This window comes from Syngnathoides biaculeatus, chromosome 3 (genome assembly GCF_019802595.1).
Source record: "Syngnathoides biaculeatus isolate LvHL_M chromosome 3, ASM1980259v1, whole genome shotgun sequence".
NCBI lineage: Eukaryota > Metazoa > Chordata > Actinopteri > Syngnathiformes > Syngnathidae > Syngnathoides > Syngnathoides biaculeatus.
In genome coordinates this window covers 847,830-862,733 of record NC_084642.1, presented here as the reverse complement: position 1 = coordinate 862,733, position 14,904 = coordinate 847,830, and the positions used below count along the sequence as shown (strand labels likewise).

The 14,904-nt window shown below is 53.9% G+C and overlaps 1 protein-coding gene across 11 annotated transcripts in view; it reads left to right on the top strand.

Moving 5' to 3' along the window:
* The window catches only part of vps13c (vacuolar protein sorting 13 homolog C), a 46,807-nt gene that overhangs the window by 7,492 nt on the left and 24,411 nt on the right, over positions 1–14,904 (top strand). For 3 of the 11 annotated variants that reach the window (XR_009794060.1, XM_061813470.1, XM_061813468.1), the window contains 28 exons: positions 192–269; positions 380–489; positions 1,705–1,764; positions 1,832–1,891; positions 1,994–2,074; positions 2,158–2,215; positions 3,049–3,176; positions 4,090–4,196; positions 5,007–5,181; positions 5,261–5,323; positions 6,545–6,689; positions 6,758–6,858; positions 7,182–7,324; positions 7,896–8,094; positions 8,166–8,280; positions 8,369–8,505; positions 8,573–8,711; positions 8,918–9,035; positions 9,509–9,641; positions 9,878–9,950; positions 10,013–10,107; positions 10,182–10,335; positions 11,141–11,214; positions 11,275–11,334; positions 12,240–12,414; positions 12,788–12,904; positions 13,406–13,509; positions 14,205–14,372. Coding sequence is in view for 10 of the 11 variants with exons in the window: in XM_061813470.1 (XP_061669454.1) it covers positions 192–269; positions 380–489; positions 1,705–1,764; positions 1,832–1,891; positions 1,994–2,074; positions 2,158–2,215; positions 3,049–3,176; positions 4,090–4,196; positions 5,007–5,181; positions 5,261–5,323; positions 6,545–6,689; positions 6,758–6,858; positions 7,182–7,324; positions 7,896–8,094; positions 8,166–8,280; positions 8,369–8,505; positions 8,573–8,711; positions 8,918–9,035; positions 9,509–9,641; positions 9,878–9,950; positions 10,013–10,107; positions 10,182–10,335; positions 11,141–11,214; positions 11,275–11,334; positions 12,240–12,414; positions 12,788–12,904; positions 13,406–13,509; positions 14,205–14,372 (3,170 nt within the window). In the remaining variant the exon portion in view is untranslated. Of the gene's footprint in view, positions 1–191; positions 270–379; positions 490–1,704; positions 1,765–1,831; positions 1,892–1,993; positions 2,075–2,157; positions 2,216–3,048; positions 3,177–4,089; positions 4,197–5,006; positions 5,182–5,260; positions 5,324–6,544; positions 6,690–6,757; positions 6,859–7,181; positions 7,325–7,895; positions 8,095–8,165; positions 8,281–8,368; positions 8,506–8,572; positions 8,712–8,917; positions 9,036–9,508; positions 9,642–9,877; positions 9,951–10,012; positions 10,108–10,181; positions 10,336–11,140; positions 11,215–11,274; positions 11,335–12,239; positions 12,415–12,787; positions 12,905–13,405; positions 13,510–14,204; positions 14,373–14,904 lie in introns of those variants that run through there. The other 8 variants (XM_061813474.1, XM_061813475.1, XM_061813473.1 and 5 more) reach the window with 6 other exon arrangements.

Genomic DNA, 14,904 nt, shown 5'->3' with positions numbered 1-14,904 from the left:
GGTCCTTGTCGCGGCGCTCACGCCACGGGCCGAGGGTCCTTGTCGCGGCGCTCACGCGACGGGCCGAGGGTCCTTGTCGTGGCGCTCACGCCACGGGCCGAGGGTCCTTGTCGTGGCGCTCACGCGACGGGCCGAGGGTCCCTCCCGCTTTCTCTGACTAACTGCTGTGTTTGTCTTTAATGCTGCCAAAGTGCCGAAAGGATTAAAAAAACACAAAAAGCGCCAAAAAGCTGCGAGGAAGTTGAAACGCGATCACGAGGGCAAGTCAGGTGAGCCGACGGAACCGCTTCGGGCGCGACCGGTCCCGTCGTTCCGGGACGGGTTGAGGTCCGGCGGTTCCTCGCGCTCCCGTTCTGAGTCTCCCGTCGGTGGCTTTCAGAGAAACCTCCGGAGGAGAAGAAGGACTCGTTCCTGGAGAAGGTGGCCACGCAGGTCATCAAGAACCTGCAGGTCAAGATCGGCAGCATTCACCTGCGATACGAGGACGACGTAAGTTCACCGTCCGAGTCGAGTCGCTTTGGGCTCCGCGCTTCGGTAGCGGGACCGCGTCAAACCCTTTCTTTCACTCTGATCTCGGCCGCTTCCAAATGTTGCCGTTCACGTTCACGGAGTTTGTTACAATCTTCGGCCACACGTTTGTTTACTGGATTAGGAATCGCGTGCGTTTTGATTGTTTATGAAACAATATGTTCGGCTCCGTCCGGAAATCGTTGAAAATTGACGTCATCCTGACAAGCTCAGCTGACTTTTCACAATAATCCAACTGGAATACGAAGTCGTGGGAGGCAGAAGTGCGCGACCGCGTAAAGTTCTGGCTGTGCAATTTCCAAAAAAAAAAAAGAAAAAAAAACAATTTCCACACCGGGAGCTTTTGAACAGAAGGCGACGGAAATCGGCTCGCTTTGCTCCGGAAAATGTTCATCTCTTCGTCTTCTTTGCGACATCCCCAGTAGCGACCCAGACCTAAGTGACCCGAAAAAACGCACCACGGAGAACGAAGAAGATTTGTCAAGCAGCCTGACAATTTTGAATGTATTCAAAACAAAAGATGATAATACACCCCCCCCCCCTCCCCAAAAAAAAAAAAAAAAATGTCCCCCTGTGGCCAATTCGTTGACACCTTTGGAGATTTATCGAGCGAATCAAGCGGACCTGCTACGGTCTTGGCGCTTTCGGGCCTTTTGTCTTCTTTTCCGACGTAAAACGGGGCAAAACGACATCCGTGGAAGGGCCGAGGGCTCGCTTGCCCGCTCATCAGCGCACGTTTCGCCAAACCAAATTAGCGTCACGGATGACTTTTAGTCAACAACGAATCGATTCCCACCCAGCGATGGTGCGGGTACGTACCCTGGGACGGACTGACCGGCGACTGTACCAGGGTCCGGGACAGTCCACAGCACTCCCCGTGACCCTTGTGAGGATAAGTGGAGGGATAAGTTGCAGTTAAGCCCTTCTCGATCCTCATTGGCCGGATCGGAACCGGGGCAGGTCTCTGTCCAGGTAAAGTCCAAATCCAGATCTAGCTCCAGGTCGGTGTGTTTTATGATCCACTTGAATGTATACGTTAGGTACAGGTCCACATCAAGGTCCCTCTAAGGGTCTAAGTTGAGGTATGGGATCTCGGTCAACCTGTAGATCTCGATCCAGGTAAAGCTTGTGCGGGGCGTCAAGTACCGCAGCCGTTTTTTTTTTTGCGCTTTTCAGGTGTCGGACCCGCAACGGCCGCTGTCCATCGGCGTCACCCTTTCGGAACTCAGCCTGCAGGTAACACCGACGGCCTCGTTTTGAGAACGGCGGCACTTGTCGTAGCTCACTTAACTTTTGGGGTTAGACCACAGATGAGAACTGGAAGTTATGCATCCTCAACGAAGCGGCAAAGATCATCTACAAGGTAAACGGCAGTCCATCAAAGACGCGGCCGGTCGGCTGCACGAGATTTGATTTGACCCGCGTTGTTGTTATGATGATGATTTTGAATATTTTGACGTTTTAGCTTGGCCGTCTGGACTGTCTGTGTGCTTACTGGAACGTCAACAGTCAGATCTTCTACCGAGGATCGTGGCAAGACATTGTGGTCAGGTTCTTTTCAAATTGAGAAAACGTACAAACAAAAATGAGACGCTCGGCTAAGTATCGCCGACGTTTCGTCTTTTGTAGGATCAGCTCAAGTGTGGAATCGGCAGCAAGGACCAGGAGCTGCCTCAATACCACTACAGTCAGTACCCAGAACTTGTTGCGGGTCTTCATCTTCAACTGCAGGATCCTATGAAATCTGAACTAAATCTTTAGGTGGACTTGGAACTAGACTTGTCCTAGACCTGGACCTCTGTGTGGACCTTGCCATAGACCTGTATGTGCACCTAGAGACCCTTTCAAGGGTCTTTCATGTTTGCCCTGAGTTCCGGTTTGAAACTGCCAATTATTTTCATTCAATAATCGCGCCCATCGGGTTATTTCAAGTTGGTGCAAAAGTGCAGAAAGATTCGCGTGGACCTCGCTCTTCATTTGGAACCTTCATGCGGATCGAGACTTAGAGATTTATATGGACTCGCGACTACGTAGAGCGATATCTCGGTCGATCAAAAACTCAATATGGACCTGGAATAATACTTTATGTGGACCTAGACCTTCAGAAAGACTTGAACCTTTATGGGGACCCTGCAGCTGGAGCTCTACGTGGACCTCGATCGTTATGTGGAACCGGAATGAGGTTCTTATGTGGACCTTAAATCCTAGGTGGACCTCGAGCTAGGTCTTTATGTTGACGTATACCTCAAAGCAGACCTTTATGCGGCCCTGGGCCTTTACGAGCACTTGGATCTTTATGTGGACTTGCAACCACACCCCAATGTAGACCTAGATCTTTGTTGTCGAACTGGAACGAAATCCTTACTTGAATTTAGGGCTTCATATGGACCTGACACTGCACCTTTATTTTGAGCTTACAATTTTACGTGGACCTATTAAAGCAGATTTTGACCCTTCGAGAATCAATCTGTATTAGTATTTTGATTGGTCTTCTGATTTCATATTTTTCTGTTTTCCCAGTTTTCAAGCCCATCTTTGCTTCAGCCAAAATCCGCATCAACCCCAACGCCGAGCAGGAACTGGACTCTCCGAAAGCCCAACTGCTTCTGGAGGTCCAGAACATCGATGTCCAGATCACGAAACCTCAGGTAAAACGAGTTCAAGGTGAAACCTGCGTACCAAGTACCAGTTCGACGCCAAATTTGCAGTTCGACTCCAGTGAGCGGGATGACACCAGAACTTCTTTTCATGAAAACGGATGAGTCAGTGTTTGGTGATATGTCGAGCGTCGCTAACCCTAACTTCTCTTTGAAGTGAATCAGCGCTGCTTTGACTGTCGTTGCTATGACGTCCCTTTAACGACTGTTGCTGTGGTATGAAGACCGTTGCTATTATGACTGTCGCGATGACGAATGCCTGCGGTCGGGAGACGGTTGCGCTGTCGACCGTTGCTACTCTCCTAAGGCCATCGCTATGACGACTGTTGCTGCCTGTAGGGAAACAGTCGCATTGTCGACCGCCGCTACTATCCCAGGGCCATCGCTATGACGACTGTTTCTACGGAAGCGAGACAGTCGCATTGTCGACCGCCGCTACTATCATAAGGCCATCGCTATGACGACTGTTGCTGCCTGTAGGGAGACAGTCGCATTGTCGACCGCCGCTGCTATCCCAGGGCCATCGCTATGACGACTGTTTCTACGGAAGCGAGACAGTCGGATTGTCGACCGTCGCTACTATCCCAGGGCCATCGCTATGACGACTGTTTCTACGGAAGCGAGACAGTCGCATTGTCGACCGTCGCTACTATCATAAGGCCATCGCTATGGCGACTGTCGCTCCAGTAGGCTGACGGTCGCTGTGTCGACCGCCGCGGCTATCGGAAGGCCGTGACGATGACGACGGGCATTTTGACGTACCCTCGTGACCGTCCGAAGTGCGTCACTGTGACCCATTGTTGCGATGTGACGACTGTCGCTACACGAAGACCGCCACTCTCACGTGAAGACCGTGGCAACTGCAGGAAAACTGACCGCCGCGCTGATTTTTCTTTGCGTGCAGTACGTGACCATGGTGGAGATGCTGGAGGCCATAGACCGCATGGTAAAGAACGGCCCCTACAGGAAGTTCCGGCCGGACGCGCCGGTCCACGCCGACGCCCGTGTCTGGTCAGTCCCGCTGCACGCTCGGGCCAGGTCCGCGTCTGATCCAGATCTAATCTGTGCTCGGATCACAGTTCAAGTATGGATTTAGCTTCGGTGGCCCCTAAAAGGTCGAATTAAGGTTCAGTTCAGTCACTTGGCGCGGCTTTCTTTTGACTTTCTTTTCGTTTGTTTCTTTGAATGGTCCCAAATGGGAGAAAGCTCTTTGGCTCCTTCCCGTACGCGAGCTTCGTCTTTGTGTTGCGTTTCTGGGAGACTTTTTGCTGAACGTTGAGCTTTTTTCCCCCAACGCCATCGGTGCAAAAGCGAGACCGACGTATTTTTCCCACACTTTGTGCGCGTTCTCCTTTGTCGGCTTTCGCCACTTCTCAATTCCAATACTTTGACAATGAGATGCATCAGTTGTGACGTCGTCCCGCGATAAAAGATTTTATTTCGGCACACCTTCTGAGAGTGACTCTTGCCTTCCGCCGCGCCAACGAGGAACGTGGCGCGTTTCCTTCACCGGTGTTGCGCAAAGGCAGCAACACCGGTGAAGGTGGCACTTTGCACGCCGGGAAACGGCTCCTCCGCCGTCGAGACGTGAACCGAGTTGCGATCCAAGCGACGGCACTTGGAACTGGTCTTCATCAACTTTATGGCTTAATCGCAAGAGATGACTGACCTCCATTTTGATAAATTGGGATGTTTGCACGGATTAATAATAAAAAAAAAAAAAAAAAAAAAAAGCAAGTTAGTCCCTTGCGGGGGATGATTTGGAATCCGGCCCCGGCGATGGACGGACTCCTGTAGCGTGTGTTTTCGTCCGGCCGCTAGGTGGCGTTACGCCATCAGCAGCATCCTGGAGGTCCACGTCCGCCGCTCCAGCCGCATGTGGTCCTGGTCCAACATAAGACGGCACCGCCGGGACCTCAGGACCTACAAGACGGCCTACAAGAGCAAACTCCTGAGCCAGAGCAAGTTGAGCCCGGCCGCGGAGTGCAACCTTCAGGTCCAAACGCTCAAACAAAGACAAAATTCATCTGTTGAGACATGTGGACTTATTTACTCCACGTTGTGCTTCTCACCAGGACCTGGAGAAAGTTCTGGACGTGTTCAGTATCACCTTGGCTCGGCAGCAGGCCCACGTGGAGGTATGTACGAATGGAATTGGTCAGATGAAGACCGACATTTGGAAAATGTTTTTCGAGGCTTGAAATCCTCGTCCGAGTTTCGCAATTGCAGGTATGCAAAATTCTGATGCGTTGACATTTGTGAAGCCGTTTTGCAACACGCTGTCAATTCAGGGAGTCGTTTAAGACAAAACGTCTTCATAGGAAATCATTTTCTAGTTGAATGCTTTTATAACCCCACAAAGGGGGGGGGGGGGAGGAATAAGCAGGTGTGCGCACTAAAATGGAGAACGAGAGAGAACGAGGCGCAGATGAATTGGCTAAATTCAGCGTTCAACAGAAATGAGTTTGTCGTCCTCCGGTTCCTCGACCGTATATTTCCGAAACAAACAAAGACCCCCCCCCCCCCCCACACACACACACACACCAAATGAGTGGTTTTCATGCTTCTTCTTGATGAATGACTGAATGAGAGGATTATGACTTTCTGTCGTGAATCAATTGATGGGGGCAGTTTGCACATCCGCCTCCCAGTTCTGAGGACCTGGGTTTAAATCTGGCCAAAGTTGTCTGGATCTTGCATGGACCACCTCCACCCCCCCCCCCCCCCCTCCTTCTTTCATTCCGCATCCTCAAAACATCCACTCTGCCTTCGTCGAAGACCGTTCGGTGTGGCTGTGAAGGATTGTTTGTCTGCATGTGCTCCGGCGACCGGTCGAGGGCGCGCCCGCCTTCTCGCCCGCAGTTGGCCTGGCGAGGCCCAAGCGGTCGGTCCAAAAGATGGACGGAAAGATTTTTGCTTTTGAATTGAATGTATTGAATTGCAGGTAGCGGGAGTCAGCGGCGTCGTGACATTTTCTAGATGAGCTCCAACGTGCTTGTCTTTTGCGTCAAGGTAGTAGGAATCCCAAACCTGCTACTAACATTGCCTGCCCAGAAAAATCATCTTGTACTTCAGTTTGTCCAGCGCGTGGTTGGAAAGCAACCCGCCAGTCAGACGCCACAAGAGCGATAGAAATGGGCTGCGTTGTTTGACACGTGCCGGGAACAGGTTTTGTTTTGTTTTGTTTGACTTTTGTCACGTTAATCATGCTCAAGTATGTGTGGACCGTCTTAACTGTCGCGGTCCTCACCCCTTCGCCCTTTTCGGAATAAGGAACAAAGATCAAGTATTTCCAGCTGCCCCGGTTGGCCAGCAAAGCAACAGGGTTGAATAACTCCCACCCGCCGATCCTCCTCCAGGTGGTGCGCTCGGGCCAGAAGCTGGCCGCCAAGAAGGCTTCGGCGGGCCAGAAGCAAGGAGGCGGCGGATTCTTTCGCGGCTTCTTCGGCCGCAGGTCCAAGACGGAGGAGGAGCCGCGGGAGAGCGAGGAGGCCGAGGCCGAGGGTCGGTGGAGGTCGCGGGACCTGAAGCCCTTCACCGTTGCCACGGCGACCAACCTCTCTGCTCCTCAGGCTCGGCTTTGGACGGCATCATGACGCCGGCGGAGAAGGAGAAGCTCTACGCCGCCATCGGGTACAGCGGAAGCTCTCATAACCTCACCTTGCCCAAAGAGGTAAGCCGTGGCCGTAGTCTAGCGCCCCGAGTCATTCCGTGTCCCGTTTGGATACGCGGGTAAAGCAAGTTGCTTTCACTAACAGACGTCGCGTAAAACGCGCTAATAACGTATTCTTCGCCAACGAGAACCCAATGGTGTTAAAAAGTCACTCCGAGCAGACTCTGCAGGAGAGAGTTCCCCGTAAGTGGCGCCATCTGCTGCCAGCCAGCGAGCACGACGCCGCCGTGTGCGGCACCCCCCCCCCCCCCCCCCCCCCCCCTTAGAAGAGGTCGTCTGGCGGGTCGCAGCACAGAACCTGCCGCTTTGTGCGCGCTTTGCAGTACGTCGCCGTGGTGGTCACCTTCCAACTCTTCAGGACTTCGGTGACGGTCCGAGATCAGCCCCACGTGCCCGAGATCCTCCGGGTCCAAATGATCCACCTCAGCACCCAAATCTCACAGAGACCGGGAGCCCAGGCCCTCAGGTGCGTGCACAAAATCTTTCGCGTTTACTGATGCGCCGTCGCGAGTGTGGCAGAAGCGCGCGCTAGTCGACGGCCTCTCTCGACTCGGACCACGAGGGAGCCTCGTGTGCTGCGTGTGCGCGTGCGCACCGCGGAACCTCGACGGACGACGGGGTGGCCCGACCCTCGTTGTGCAAAATTAGAATTTGTGGTCTAACGCACACATTACAGAAAACACAAAATTAGTGAAGCGCTTGTAACAAGTTGAAAGCCGTCAAGGGAATCCAAAAGTACCCGCTCCGGCCGGGGTTCGAACTGGAGCCGGCGGTTTGCGGAGCGCCGGCGTGCTGCTATCGCTGGATTCAAACAATTCTCCAAGGGAAAGCGGGCCAAAATTTTTTGCGGATGTGGAGAAAAGCTTGGATTCGGTTGCCGCCGGCGAGGGCGGCCCGACCGCTCTTCAGGTTTGGTCCACGTGCTGAAGCGTTCAAGTGAGGAAAGACCCGGCCCAAAAAAGCAACGCGTCCAAGTAAAAGCGCCGTGGAAGAAATCAGCAATCGCGTTGAGCCAGCGGGCCGCGTCTTTCCCCAAGGGCGGAGGCGTCCCTGCGGCAGTGGAGCGTGACGGGCTTGGAGCAGCACGGCGCCGTTCCCGCTCTCATCTCGGCCTCGGCGGGCGACCCGGCCTCGGCGTCTCTGCTGCGCGTGGCCTTTGAGCTGACTCCCGACGACAGCCGGGCCAATTACGTGGTCAGGGTCCACTCGCAGCCCGTGCAGCTCATCTATGACGCCGTAAGTCGCCGGCCCCTCGGTGCGGCCTCGTGCGCTTTGCGCTGACGGCGAGGTGTGTGCGCGTTGTCCAGATGACTGTCAACGGCCTGGCAGAGTTCTTCAAGACGGGCGAGGGCGTGGACCTGGAAGTCCTGACGTCGGCGACTCTTTCCAAACTGGAGGAGATCAAAGAGAAGACGGCAGCAGGTGTGCGAAGGGAGGCCCCGCCCCCGGGCGGCGGCGCCAAAGGTCGCAAACGCTGAAATTCCCACATGATCTCACGGCGTCTTTGCAGGTTTGTCTCACGTCATCGAGACCCGCAAGGTTCTGGACTTGAGGATCGACCTGCGTCCGTCCTACCTTCTGCTGCCCAAGTCCGGCTTCTACTCGGACGCCTCGGAAGTGGTCGTCGTCGACTTTGGAAACCTGCGGGTGAAAAAAGGGGCACGCGGGCGCACGGCCGAGCGATTACGTCCGCTAATGTTGCGCTCGCGTGCAGTTCAACAGCGTCGACGAGAAGGGGCCTCCGCCGTCGTCGTCGTCGTCGTCTTTCTCCTCTCTGGAGGAGATCATGGACCGAGCGTACGAGCGATACTGCGTGGAACTCAGACAAGTTCAAGTACTTTACAGCAAGTCAGGTATACTCGCAAAGCAAGTGAAAACGTGAGAGTAGTGACGTTAATCTGGTAGTACGGACTAGTAGATGTTGTAGTACTGGTCATAATGAGGTAATGACCTAATTGCTACTAAGAATTGGCCAGTTCGTCGTGGCACAAGCTACGGCGGCGCTTTGTTGCCTTCCATCGCGGCGTTGGGTGTGCTTTTTAATTTCATTTTTCCCCAGGGGACGAGTGGAAGTCGGCCCGCGCGCAGAACTCGTCGCGGCTGCACATCCTGCGGCCGCTGCACTTGACCTTGCACTTGTCCAAGTGTATGGTGGACAAAGACGCCAGGATGCCCAGGTACGCGCCACGCCTTCCCGCCCGGCCCGCAATTATACTCGTCGAGTGCGTTTCCCGACGACGTGTGGCGAGGAATCGGCACAGCTTTTGACTAGAAGACGCAGATTAGGCGGGCCGGCTGCGGCAGCTGACACTCAAACTGGTTTCATTTTCACATCTGTTGAGCACAAACCATGAAGACGACCGTTTGCGTTTTCTCCGGGTAAATGTCCCCCGCCTGAAACGGCCGCCGCTCTTCAAGTCAAGTCGTGTTTTCTCGAGCTTCTTGGGGATTTCGCATTTTAGGCGTTCATCACGAAGGCAAAGGGGCGGGGTTTCAATTATTTGACCACCGAGTAAATGGCAAGAGAAATGAACTGAGGATGGAGCTGCCAGGCAAAAGAAAGAGAGAGAGAGAGAGAGAGGAAGACCAAAGAAAAGGTTCTGATGGCTAACGTTCAGCGCCATTTGGCAAAATAAATATCGTGCCCCAGGTTGAAGGTTTCGGGCGAGCTGCCTCTTCTGCACGTCAAGATGTCTGATGAGAAGATCCAGAAGGTTCTGGAGCTGATCCACAGCATCCCGCTGCCTCAAGCGGGCTCCGCGCCCTCGACGCCCGGAGACGAGGTACGACGGGAATTCGCTATTCGTTCGTCTCGCTGGGTCGTAGGTCGATTTGCTCGAAAGGGTGACGTGAAAGAGGCTGACGTGGGTTTGTTTGTTTATCCATTTTGATGCATTGCGACGACGACGACGACGACAACAAAAAATGTCGCAAATCCATTTTCAAAGCTTCTCATTTCATCCGGCCGACCGCGTGGAAGCCTCCTTCGGGTGACCTCATCGGGGCCCTCTCGCTGCAGGTGCCGACTTTGGCCGGGTCGCCGCCGCGAGCCCTCGGCCTTCGTCCCGCGCTCCTCGGCGTGGCTGAGCCAGGTAAGATCCAATCACATCAGACGGATAACAGACCCGAGTAACTCTGACTCGGTGGGATTCAGATTCGGACGCCAGCCGGACGTCGCCGGAGGACGAGAACGGGCGCCGGGCCCCGGAGGAGCTGACCGATCTTCAGTTCGCGTTTGAAGTTCAAGAGGTCCGCGGCGGTCTTTGGCCCGCCTTTGCCTCGGGGGCGGCTCACTGAGGAATGTGCGGCGCTGTGGCCTTCAGGCGCTGCTGGAGCTGACGCGGCGAGCGAGCCGGGAGAAAACCGTGCTGGCGCTTCGCGTCCGTCAGCTGGGAGCCCAGGGGAAGGTCAGGACCTTCGACGTCAGCGTCACGTCGTACCTACGCAGCGTCACGCTGGACTACTGCCGCGTGGACGGTGAGTGACTCCGCGACGCCGACTTTTTGTCACGAGACCGCGAAAAATCGTCGCAAAGTGATTTTCACCCCACTGTGACTAAGAACACGTTTTTTTTTTTGTCTTTTGGTTTTATCTTTTGGAGAAGGGTTGCGCGAATGAGCAGGATGGTAACAAAAGTGTGCACAGCCGACCCGTTTACGGTGGCCTCGAAGCGCAAAGCAAATCCAACGAGTGGACGACCCGGAGAACGCGAGATGAAGAATTTACAAGGAAGGTAGCGAGCGAGCGAGCGAGGGATTGAACACGGATGAATTCTGGTCCGGTCGATCACAAAGGAAACGGTTGGCTAACCACGGACGGCGCGTCGTCGTTCACTCGGGTGGTTTTCTGGAGCGAACGATCGGGTTGGAGGCGATTCAAAATTCTAAAAAAAAAAAATGAACGGAACCGCCGGCTTCCTTGCAAATTCTTCCTTAACTCGTTTTTTACTGAAAGAAACCTCATCGAGTCCGACGTATTTTATATCCGGCATCAAGCGCCGATCCACACACAAACAATTATTTGGGACGGACGGACGTCTCGTCCCATCCTGGCGAGAAAGGCCGTGGGGATTTCCAAGAATCTCTGTAAATTGGGCCCCCGAAACGCTGAACGGAGCCTTCACGGAACCCAAACCAAACCTCCCAAATGCATGCGGGAAAAGGCCTTCGCCCCGTAGTCCAAATGCCACGGACGGAGTTTAGCGTTTAGCGCCGCCGTAGCTACTCGTACGTTGCGCACACGCAAACGCGCCGCCGTTTCTCAAGCGCGGCGGCTGTTTCAGACGGGGGCCCCCTTCACCTGATCAGATGCTCCGAGCAGCAGAGCGCCGACCTTCTCAAGGTTGACTTCGTCAAGGTGAGTCCGTCCGAAGTCGCCCCCCCGGCTCAGAAACCGAAGTCCGCGTTTGTCTCGCAGGCGGACCTCGGCGGGCCCAACTTCCGGACGCTCTTCGACAACACCCAGCAAACTCTCAAGGTGGGAGGAGGACTTTTGCCGACGTGCTCGTGAGCGCAGGAACTCGGTAGTCCAGGTTCACGTTGCCTGCATGCTACTCGCTTCGACTCCGAGCCCCGCTGCCGCCGGCGCCGCTCCGACTCACGCGGTTACGCGTACTCAAACGGTCATTTTACACTTGAGACTTTTTGGACGTGCCGTGAAAACGGCGAGTTCACGACACAGGAATCCGCCGAGCTACATTGAACACGGGCGAGAACTGTTGCCGTCTCCTTTAAGCGTCGGCCAATTTTTGTCTACGTTGTTCACGTTGCGTTACGTGAATTGTTGTCAGAAGTCTAACGGTACCGCAACTTTCTGAACGCGATTGGACCAGCGTGTCGGATTTTGGCTGCGTGTGTTCATTCCCAAAGTCTGGGAGTGAGCGTCGAGGTTTGGCCCCACAGAATTTTTTTGATGTCGGTCGGTGCGCAAGTTGAGCAAAGTGACGTCATCGATTTGTCGACTTGGCTATAAACACCCTTGCGTCAACTACCCAAACAAATCTGTCATCGTCCAAACGTGAGCTGAAGCAGTGCAAACGAAAAGAGCCAAATGTAAAAACCGCCACCGCGGTTTTGCACCGATTGTTGGCATCGAGCTTTCAATCTTTTTGGTTTTGTGTTTTAGCTTCATTTTTTTGTTTTTTTCCCCAACGTCTCCTGGATGGTCCGTTTTCCTCCCTCAATCTACAAATTTGTGACTAGAGAAGAGAATGGCCCGCTATTGAGAATTGAATCCCGGCACTGGCGCCGCTCGCTGAGCGCGAAAAGAAAAGTCGGTCGCCGTAAGACGAAGTCCGTCTCCCTCCGCTATGGCGACGGGCCCAGATGCGCCGGGTCGGGTCTTCTCTGTTGAACGCGAGCTGCCGTTGTGCCGTGTGCCAGGTGGAGTTTTCCTCCTTGGACGTTCTCGTCGACGCTGAAGCCTTGCTGTCCACCGTGGACTTCTTGTCCGGCGCCGTACCGCCGCAACTTCTTTCGGACCGCGACGCGTCTGCGGACGTCAGGAAGCGGCTGGACGCAGACCGGGGCAGGACAGGTGAGCCTGCGGTCCAGATCGGTGAGATCATTATTATTATTATTTCCTGGCTCAAATTGCCAGCTTCATTTTGAACGCTTCATGAAACGCCATAGACATGCTAACAGAAATGAGCGCGGACGTTCCGGCGACTGTCAAACAGGGAGCAGCGACGCGTACCTCTCATATTCATATGTGTAATTGGATCATGAACTGCGAAGCCCAAAATTTGCCATTTCTGTGGGTAAGTGTCGCCTATGGTGAAAGTTGTTGATGTGGCGTTTTCACTGTAAACCAGAAAAACGGACAAGTTTGAAAAAAAATGTTGCACTTTGCGCTTTGGCGATGGAGCTCCGGGTTCCGAATGGCTTATTTTTTTTTTTGTTTTTTTTTGGTTTTGTTTTGTTCCCCTCAGCGTCCAAAAGTGCAAAAGACGCCGACGTGTTCAGCTTCAAGTTTTTGGCGGCGCTGGGATGTTTCCACGTGGAGCTTTGCGACGGCCCGAGCAGCGTCGCCGACATCCGAGTCCAAGGTGCTCACAGACGCTAACGGCGCTTCTTCTGCGTCCTTGATGGGGAGGCTACTAGTTATTCCCCCAAAATGGGTCCGGGGCAGCCTTAGCAATACCGGCAGCCGGCAGGACCGAGAGAGGTCTTCTCTTCTGCTTGTCCCGCTTCGGCCTCTTCTAGTAGAGACCTGCGAGTAGTGGTAGGAAAAAGTTAGCCGCTAGTGAGGACCAAGTGTACTAGTTGCATGGCTTACGTACATGCTTGCAGCAGTAGAATGAATAACGGTGTTTTACTACTGGAACAATTTCTATTATTGCCGCGTTTGCGGCGCACAATTCAACCTTTGTGCTGCACTAGGAACACCGCTAGGCCCTCAAGGACTAGTAGCCACTTTATCAAGGAAATGGGATCATCAGTGAAAGGGTGAAAGGGCTTTCACTTCTTTGTCTATTTGAAACAATTGGATCACGATTGATTTTTTTTTTTTTTTTGTCCTCCCTCGGCTGACTGTCGCCGCCCCGCAGGCATGGACGCGTCGGTGCTGGTGCAAGCTAAGCAAACGGAGGTGTTCGCTCGCCTCCGAGACATCGTTGTGACCGACGTCAACCCTCGGTGCATTCACAAAAAGGTCCGACGCCGTTATTGAAATGGTTTTTATTTGTGTCATTTGGCTCGTTCAGTAATTGAAGAGTCCCCATTTGAAGTCAGGTTGACTTGTTACACACCGCGGTTGGCAACGATTGATGACAGTTGGTCAGTGCGGACTCCGAGTCAGCCTTGGTTCCCAGCACGGAGGAGCTGGACCGTTTTGTACTTGAAGTGCACGCCACAGAGTAGGAATAAATCTCAAACCCGCATTTCAACATTTCCACTACTGAGGTCGCAGGGGAAAGCGTTCCAGAGAGCCGGAGTCCGACTAGAAAATGTTCAAGGGCCTCCGAGGCTTCCTTCTGGATCTCAGGGTCTCCGAGAGACCCCTTTGGGACGCCGCCTGTGAAGAACGCAGCTACAGTAGTAAAGCCGCGTGGCGACGGACGCTGCCATCCGTGTTGCCTGGAGGGTGGTTTTGAAGGTTCTTGAAGCTCACTGGCAAATCCGTCCAGCGCGTTCCTTTTCCAAGCCTTGCTCCCCGCCAGGTTGGGAAAACTAAGTTTCAAGAGAACCATTATTCATTTCTTTGCTTTCTCGATAGAAGCAAAGAGAGGAAAAATGTCCAGTTTTTGTTTGACGCCAATCGGGCTGCACCAAGGGCAAAGTGTTTTGCGTTCAAATGTTGGCCTTTTTGAAAAATGAGTCCCACCCGTGTTTCCCCACTGACTGTAGGCGGTGTCCATCATGGGCGAGGAGGTGTTCAGCTTCAAGCTTTGTTTGTTTCCGGGGGCCACCGAGGGGGACGACTACGGAGACACGGCCAAGGTGGACGGCAAGGTCACCCTGCGCCTGGGCTGCATCAAGATGGTCTACCTGCACAAGTTCCTCACGTCGCTGCTGGTCAGGCAACAGACACAAGCAAACATTTGTGCCCAGCCAGTATTGACGTGTCAAGAGTTCAAACAATTCAAGGATTAACGGAATCATTTGTGAGGGGCGGTCGTCCCTCACAAATGATTTCAAATAACACAAACAAAACCGGCCGACGTGACCTGAACTCTTGCGAACTCTTGGTTCATCTCCCTTCGTTCTCACGTGATACCGCAGTAGGGTGGGATGTCGGAAGATGGGCGGGGTAACCCTTACAATGGAGGGAGGTCGGGAATCGGGTGGGCGGGTAGCGAGGGCTTGCGAGAAATGCGGTCGGAGTAGCAGAGTGGGTTGTAGCTGACTTCAAGCGACTTTCCGTCAGGGTCGCTAAGTAGCTCCTAAGGAAGGTGGGGTGCGTCGCGTCGACGTTTGGTCGCTAGGACGAGGCAGGCTGGGGACCAAAGCTAGTCAGACACAAGTAGTGGGTTTTGGAGAGAGAATCGTTGCGCTATGACTTCAATTGGCTTTCCCTCATCTCGACCGACGTAGCCGACTGGATCAA